Raw genomic sequence first — 8980 nt, 5'->3', positions numbered from 1 at the left:
ATTAATTATACTGTATTGTTTGTGCTTGTATTATTGTCTAAATAATTCAAGCACATACGCTGTGAATACAGATTATAAAACACTTTCAAAACTACTGTAATTTACATGTAAATGTAAAATTTTTTAGCTGCCAAAATAAATTTTCTGTATGTCTCACATAATAAATATCTATTTACTCAAACTGAAATAAAGATGTATTATGGATTTATAAGCTTTCGTCAAATGTTAACCTTTGATGATACGAATCAGTTTTTTAACAAATAGAAAACCAAAAATCATGAATAAAATTTTTATTAAAATCTTTTATCAAAAATAATATTATGTACAAAAGTATGCACAATTTTCATTTCAATTGTACACATAACAAGAAAATGTCCTGAATATATAACGTAAAATCACAGGTCTTCTCTTTAATGCATTAAACGAGTGGATAGCTGGCTTGGGTTGCAATACCACACTGATTGTTCTTGTTCCTTGCCATCTTAATGTATCCCTTGATGCCCCAGGTGGTTCCCCAGCTGAAAAAATATTTAATACATTTAGTAAAAAAATTAATTTGCGTTCAAATAATAATTGATGCAAAAAGTTTTATCAATTTTTATAGCATAAATCAGGAATTAACTACATAATGAAGATATAATAATTTAAACAAAGATTTTCTTAGATTGTTTTTAAAAAACTAATAATATCTTAATATTCATATTCGAAAGAATTCTTCAAATAAAATTTTTACTGATAATGTTTGAAAATCCGTTTAAACTACTTGAAAGGAGTTAAGTTTCGCTACTAATGATACAAAATATGACTATTTTAAAATAAGTCTGTTTCTTGTGAGTTTTTTACGAGTTTATTGTAATTTAAAATGCCTTATTTTGACATTCGGAATCCATATGCTCCGAAAAAGTCCCATTACTTAGCCATAATTCTTTTAAAATTCTTTAACAATGTATTTAAGTAGCTCGAATAGATCTAGGCAAAAATAAAAATTCATACAAAAGACCCAATTTATGTTGATCAATTTTAATTTAACTACATTAGATGCTTCCATTTAGAATAATCTCACCTGTTCTTAACCAACCAATAATCAGACCCGTCTTCAGTGCCATATCCTACAACCAGAACACCATGGTCGAGTTGGTCAGAACTGCATTCGGATTCGTCATAGACACCATCCCTGTAAAATAAGAAAATATGTGTACTCTTTGAAAGCAAATTGTGCAAACCATTTAGAACTCACGTGTGATTAACCATGTAAAAAATATTTTATACTTATTAAGCCATCACTTATAATAAAAAAAGAGATGAAAATTTTGTACTATTTCAATAAGCGAAAGATTTCAGAAAACTTTCTACTATTTTATTCAAGTTGTGTCATATTATAGGAAATTTAAACTGAAATTTCATTTTACTATAAGGATTGCTTATTGGGAAAACTGATGCCAAAAAAATAAAAGACAAACATTTATATAAATGTAGTTATGATTGTTTACTGGTAAGTTAGAGGTATTTGATCCCTTTGTTAGAATTTTAATAACTGCCAGTTTTTAAGAAAACATTTCTAACTATTCAATAATCAGTGTCATAATTTTACACAGGAAAGCTGTCATAAATGATACTGTATAATTTTTTAATAATGTAGCAAGAATAATCACTTACTGGTAGGTTTGGAAACTGTCGTGACTGGCATCAATGGCAACGGAAATGGGTCCAACAGTGGCAACTGCTTTCTTTAAAGCTTCTTCATCTCCGGTTGGAATATCAACATAGCCAGTGACAGTTGCACCGACGGCAGATTTTTTGAAGTGACAAGTTCCGTCCTGCAATTAACGGTTTATTAACCGCAATTTCAAACTAACAAATTTTACTTACTTGAAACCACAGAAGAGTTTAATGATGCCGATTACGGTATTAATATTTAATGTCACTTTCCCACATCCATGCTATTGAGATAGCGGTCATTCAGATTTCTGTGTGGCCGTTCTAATAATTTAGCATCTTATATATTAAATTATATTAAAATTAATTTATATGTTATGTAAATAATTATCGGGGTCGTTGAGTGCTATATATTGTAACGCGCCTTTAAGCAATTAACACAATGTAATCTGAAACGAATCACAAAATTTCATTTGTACAATCCATTAAGTTAATTGCTTGCATATTAATTAAATAAGAAAAATTTGAACACATTAGAATTAATTTAATGTTTAATGATAACCATGATAATTTAGAATATGTCACATGTAGTGGAATCAAGAATACTGTGATAGATCATTTTACTAACAATCTGTAGTTACATGATATTGTAAGTAACATGATCATTTATCATGATACTAATCGTTGTTATGTAAATAAACTAATAGTTCGGTTAATTTTTTCCTCAAAAAATAGCAATTTTGCGACCATGTGATTTCTGCTAAGTTTTGTGTTAATCCCAATGAAATTTCCTTTCTTTCTAAAGGCCTTATTCCCTATATGTCCCAAAATGCCCTTTAGCTAATGGCTATTCTTTATAAGACACTCTTTGTTATTGGACACTCAAAATCATTGAAATCAACAGTTATCATATATTTTAAAATAATTACATTTTAAATTAAAAATCAAATCTTATTTTATCATTAATTGAGACATTTATGATAACTATCTAAATTCAGCTGATTTTTTTTCAGTTTATCTTTGATATCCAAATCACTATACAAAAACTGTAAATAGGGGACCTAAATCTGGAAGAAAAATAATATTTACTTCAGCTGTGTATGGATATGAGTCTTCAGTGTCAATGCCCTTGTTGTCCTTGATGTATTGGAAAGCCTGGTCCATCAAACCTCCTTCACATCCCTGGTTTCCTGGAAGAATATTGCCGCAGCTGTGTGTTAATGACCTTCCATTCTATCAACAATCTTAAACGTAATTAAGTTTTTAAAAAATACAATTCATAATATGTATTGTTTCATTTAATTTGTTAAAATATATTTTTTCATTATACATAGTCTTTTTTTTATTTGAAAGAACAGATTTTAAAATTTATAAATTCTTTAGTATTTTCTAAATTAAGATAAATTTAGTATTTAGTATTTTCTAAATTAAGAAATTTATACGTGTAAAATATTCAAAATTATGAATTATTAATTTCATATTATTATTTTATGTTTGAATGCTTATTAGTCAAAATTGTTTTAATTTGCAGAAATTGATATTTTATTATTATACTGAAAAGCGTTAGTTCGAAAAAAACTATACTTAATTGAGATTTATGCTGCAGGTAGAAAAATTTATTTTTATGTTAAATATTTATTTCATAATTTTAATTATATATTTATATACAGGTTCTGTTCATTTACTTATGCAACGTATTTCTAAAATTAATGCAAAAGAAATAATGGATCCTTTTTCAAAAATTGTAAAATTTATTCCTCGAGCTTGTTGATTTGTTAAATCGATATTACATAAGCGTTGTTTGAAATTACCAGTGTAATTTTGAATCATAATCATATGTACTGCAAAACATTTTCCAAATGCCGACCTACATAATCGCCAGAATGCTTGGATCGCAATGGTGTAATCAACGATAACCAGACCCATATAAGCACGTGGTCATCGGAGGAATACAGATTATCTCCATGACCTTTTCATTCTCAAGCTGGCATTCTGTAACCTACCTTACGCGATATAATTTCAATCTTTATCATACTAAATTTGGGCACTTATTGATATTTACGATTCCCAGGATAAATTATCAAAAAATTTAAAAGGTCAATCAAAGTTGGCAGAGATAAATCATCATCAAATGAAACCATAATGCAACCATCTTGGCGAAATGTTGGCACCTTATGCAAAACGATCTTGACGTGATCTGAAAATCACTTACTGTGAGTGGCGGGGGGCATAAGTATCACCTAGCGCCAAAATTTATTACATATGCTACATCCTGTTTAGGGAAATTGCTGTCCACCATAGTTTTCTGTTTTATTGAATATTATATATATGTAAAAATGTGTAAAATAAAGGAAATACATATAGGTAAATTTTTGTTTATTGAAAAATTTAGGTAAATATTATTTACCTTCTGGTCCGGAACAGTCTACCAGGTTTTGTTCACTGAGTGAAACCAATTGGCCGGTTTTCTTCTTGTGTTGACCTTCCAGAGAACCAGTGGTAGAGAAGGCCCAGCAGGAACCGCATTGTTGCTGTGAATAGAAATAGAAACCATTATATTTCAGGTCTTATCATCTCTACATCATTTAATATATCTTAAGTCTGAAAATAGAAAGATAAGAAAGTTATCAATGGAATGAATTCTCATGAATTCGTATTTACGTGGCAGTTGCACATGTCATGTAACATGTAATTGCACACTATACTGTAATGAGATATTCTCTTGTAAACAGCAAATTTTGAGTAATTTTTTGTTTTATGTTTTACATTAAATAATTCTTGACAATTAAATGAAAATATTCAGTACTTCATCATTTAAAGAAATGATAAACTTATAAGTCATATTCTTCTGAGAAATATGTTAAATATTTCTCGGGCAAAAGCAAAAAAAAAAAAAAAAATGCTTGTAAATTTTACATGCCAAAAAAAAAAAAAAAAACTTTGTTTCACTTACTTGGTTTTTAACAGGTGTTACCAATCCCTTGTCCCTCCAGTCCACCTTATCAGGAATGTAGGCATTGAAAATAGGCACCCAGGTGGTTCCATTGGATTTGTGACCAGGTTCACGACGGTAGCCATTGAAGGTTTTCACAAATTCATCGTGATCCTGAAAGTGTGAAGAATTAATTTCTTATTATGAATCATATTAAGAGACAAAAAAAGAGTATATTTTGTCTACTTAATAATATTTTGAAAGTTCAGAATTATATCCTGAAAATATGAATAGGTTTTTTTTTATATGCCAAAGCAAAAATTGTCTCGATTACGTAGATGCTGTTACTTCCCTTAAAGAAGGCTGTTTCCCGTTAATTCAAATTTTATATATATAATTTAATACTAAATCAAAAAAACATCTTTTTATGCTTAAATATAAAAATATTCCTCATTGAAATTATATTGCAGTGAAGCCATTATGCAAATTCAGAAGTATAAAAATTCTGATCAAAACAAAATGAAGTTAGATTACTTAAAGTCAAATTTGTGGTAGAAAAATAATTTTCATAAATAATAACAGAGAATCAAAAATAATATAGAAATCTTATCTAAATTTATTTTGTCACCCGTAGAGACTGTTTAAATATAAAATGCATAATTTATATTTATTGCACCTAAAATAACAGTTAACTTTTTATTTAATTCATGATCTCCCAACTCTTTAAAAAAGATGAAAACTGGTGATTACAAAGTTAAAAACAATAGTCTATAAATTTTGGAATTGCTTCTACATTTAGATGATTTGCAAGCATATTCTCAATTATTGAAGAATTCTTGTTAAAGATGTAATACGTGTGTTTCTATAACCCTAAGATGATACGCACAAACCAATTTGTGGTCAGAAAAATGTATCTGATATATTCAGAATTTCTTATATCAAAGTTCCTTTCTATGTAAAATAATTATATTTATCAAAAATCTTACCAGATCAGAATATTCGTTGATGCCTTTTCTGAAGGAGTGAAGTCCGAGATCGTAGCGGAGGTTGTGGCGGACAATGTCGGCCAGCCTTCGTTCCCAGATTTGTCTCCTGGTCACTTCCTCTCTCTCATTGTAGTTTTTTCCAAACACTTTCTGCAACGATAATAAAAATTTGTTATTAGAAAATTTAAATTAACAATTATCTGGCATTTAATATTAGTTTAAGAATAGTCCAAATCTAAAACATTTTATTGTTATTTGCAATTGAAGGTATGCTATATACATTAAAATCTATTTCAGGTAAATAATATATAATATCACCGAATGAGTCATTTTTGAAAAATAAATAAAGCATAAAAGGCCACAATGTAGAAATGAGTAAACTGGATTTCATAATGATGTATACACCGAAAATAAGAAACAATGAATATTGTTTGAGAAAAAGAATAAACTAGAAACCTTGGCTTATCTATACGTTTCTTTGGACGGAATTGTTATAATTCGTAAACAAATTTATTTTATTAAATAGAATGTCTGCTACATGAGCAATGAATATGAAAAGTATTTTTCATATTATTTACTATATAGTAATTAACTTTTTTACCAATTTTAATAGATTTTATTTATTTATTATTCTTAAAATCACCAAAAGGTCTGTTTTACAATTTGAAATTAATTCCACGAATTTAACAATTTATTTTAAAAAAGGAATGTAATTCAAATTCTAACGGACATTTTTATAAGAATATTTTTGTTACATTTATTATTATGTTACATATTTGTTATATATACAGTCAAAAGTTTGAATCAAGAATAATTGATATTTTATCTAATTGATAATTTTTATTTATCGAGATTTCCGATTTAAATTTGAAATGCTGTCTTCAGTTCAATAACAAAATATACAAAAATAATTTTTAAAAAAAACGTTTAGGGTTAAAAGAAAATGGCACGGCATTCCTTTGGCACAAAATATGTTTACTATCTTCCATTTTTAAAGGGAGAACAATAAACAACTTATAAATAAAAATATTTAATAACTTATAAGTAATCTATAGATCAATAACATCCACATTTATAGTTTGTAGTTAATGATTTAAATTATCTCATATTTATATACAAATCATATTTTTTAATTGAATAAATCCGAGTTTTTAATAATGTATTATTTCATCTAGAAAGTTCCGATTTTTCTAAACATTTTTATGAATATTAACAATATATTATCTATACATGTTTATGAAAGAATTCTAAGATGATCACAGAATTTAAATCTTATTGCTGGTGGACTTGATGGCAAATTCTTGAGCTAGGAAATATAGCTATAGCAAGCCTTAGGATGAGTTTTATTAAAATAAATATAGCATTTGTTTTATATTTGTCAACCTTACAAAATCTTTGTACATTTTTTTAATCAGAATTTTTCCAAAGTTATAGTAATAAATTTTGAGATCGATTTTTCCCTTATTTCAAAAGGTACCATAGTTTTGAAATTTTATATATTTGTATCATATTGATGGTAGTACTTACTTTTCTCCGACTTAAGTATTAGTTAACTGATCTTTTGATTTTGATAAAGAAATGAATTCTAGATTCTTAATAATCATAATAATAATCTATAAATTAAAGACTAAAGAGCAAAAAAAAAACTAATTTTTAATATATTATTAAATACACTTATAAGCTTTACTTAAAAATATTTTTATTAAATTTGCTTTTCAAATATTAAAGAAACATCATGAAAAGGCTTACCTTGAAGTTTTCCCAGTGTTCATTCAGTTCTGGGTCAAACAGTGAATGCCTGGCTGCAGCAACAGCAAAAAGAGCGAACAGGTACTTCATGATTCACCTGGTAAGTAAATCATATTAACAAAGGTGAATTTATATGTTTTGAAAAAAAAAATGTTGAAGCATTATTTATCTTATCTGTTTTTCTTTTGTAGATCATTAGATTTTTTTTAAAAAAAAATGTTCTAACATATATTTTAAATAAGTACATTTAACTCGAGATAAATTCAGTTAGCAATTAAGATTATTAAGTGTTCAAATGTTATAAAAAAATGTCTATTTTTATAAACAAACAGTTAGCTCAGTGATATATTTAGTCGTGCTTTATCTTGTCTTGCTTCGAAATATTAACATCTAAAATAAAATTACTACTATAAATAAAACAGTTTTAATACTGGTTACATTTAATGAATTTATTGTTAAATCACAAACAGTAAATTCTTAAAAACATAATAACACAAACATACGAAGAATGTAAATCTATAACTTAGTTTGAATGTTTTTTTATAAAATATACAACTCTTATTTTTTAATCTCTATATGGAAGTAAAGAGTTTAAACATATTTTGATGATTTTTATTTTATATTCTATTGATAGGAATTGCAACATCAGAACAAGCAGGACAAGCAGATAATTTTGTATTGAGCTAATTATAAAAAATTAAAGCAAAATCTAATCTCTAGTTTAAAAATCGTAGCATGCTAATATGTACATTCGATCAATTATTGTTATTTAAAAATTTAATCTTAATAGCAGCAATGATAGAGAGAGCATAAAATTTCTTCTATATATCGTTAAAATATGCAAAATCAAATTAAAAAATATTTTTATAAACCGTCATTAAAAATAATTTTTAAAATTTACTAAAACTAAAGAAAAAATTGTATTTTAAATAAATTATATATAATTTAAAACCTAATTTTTTTAATTTTAAAATGCCGTAAGAATAGTTTTTATGATTTTCTATTCACCGAATTAATTAAGGTAAAGCATTAAAATTTAAAATGATTTTTTATTAAAAGTCAAATTAAAATTTTGAAAAAATCCTTCTTAATGAGCTTAAAGCAAAAGAACTATGTCAATTCGAGAGCTCTATATCTAAGTGACTGCTCTGTAGAATATTTTGAGCGATATTTATATCTCCCAATTGGTAGCCTATTTTGCTTCAGTCTGTAAATATCATGTTAAAAGGGATAATAATTAAATAAAAATTACTGTATTTTAATAGACACATCAAAGGCTATAAATTACGTGAAGGGTTAATATGTCATTCATCAATATTTCTTTGGTTCAAAATTAAACTCTCAAAATTAATTTCATGCTTTGAAGAAAAAATTAAAAACTGCATTGTATTACTTACATCTAAAATAAACCTCTCATCAAAATAAATTTTATAAGCACAATGGGAAGAATTAATATGAAAATCGTTAAAAAATGAAAAAAAAAGAACAATGCACATCAAAAATTCTTACCAATCAAGGAATACTAGATCAAACTGCAAACAGAAAATCTTTCCAAAACTGGATGGTGATGTATGTACATGGAATTCGGTTTATAAAGGGTTTAGATTTCCGATTATCAAGTCTGAAAAGTCATCTGATATTAACGTATATCAATAAA

The 8980-nt window shown here is 26.6% G+C and overlaps 1 protein-coding gene across 1 annotated transcript; it reads right to left on the bottom strand.

Annotated features, from left to right (window-relative positions):
- Nucleotides 1–275: 275 nt before the first annotated feature.
- On the bottom strand, nucleotides 276–8980 carry LOC129980560 (procathepsin L-like). Its single transcript, XM_056090913.1, has 9 exons — nucleotides 8833–8980; nucleotides 7324–7420; nucleotides 5575–5724; nucleotides 4610–4762; nucleotides 4064–4187; nucleotides 2746–2846; nucleotides 1657–1817; nucleotides 1064–1174; nucleotides 276–518 (listed from the first exon to the last, which is right to left on the bottom strand). The coding sequence occupies exons 2-9, from the start codon at nucleotides 7411–7413 to the stop codon at nucleotides 419–421; spliced, it is 990 nt and encodes a 329-aa protein (XP_055946888.1). The 5' UTR covers nucleotides 7414–7420; nucleotides 8833–8980; the 3' UTR covers nucleotides 276–418.

The sequence above is a fragment of the Argiope bruennichi genome, chromosome 8, assembly GCF_947563725.1.
Source record: "Argiope bruennichi chromosome 8, qqArgBrue1.1, whole genome shotgun sequence".
In the NCBI taxonomy this organism is placed as follows: Eukaryota; Metazoa; Arthropoda; class Arachnida; order Araneae; family Araneidae; genus Argiope; species Argiope bruennichi.
Note: the sequence above shows the minus strand (reverse complement) of the source record. Positions and strands in the feature narration are given on the sequence as shown.

Bases quoted from the DNA above. Each gene is read 5' to 3' on its own strand.
- LOC129980560 (XM_056090913.1), bottom strand. From the start codon at position 7,413: ATGAAGTACCTGTTCGCTCTTTTTGCTGTTGCTGCAGCCAGGCATTCA. The intron at 5,725-7,323 runs GTAAGCCTTTTC...TTATCGTTGCAG, and splicing joins AACACTGGGAAAACTTCAAG to AAAGTGTTTGGAAAAAACTA. The intron at 519-1,063 runs GTGAGATTATTC...ATATTTTTTCAG, and splicing joins TATTGGTTGGTTAAGAACAG to CTGGGGAACCACCTGGGGCA.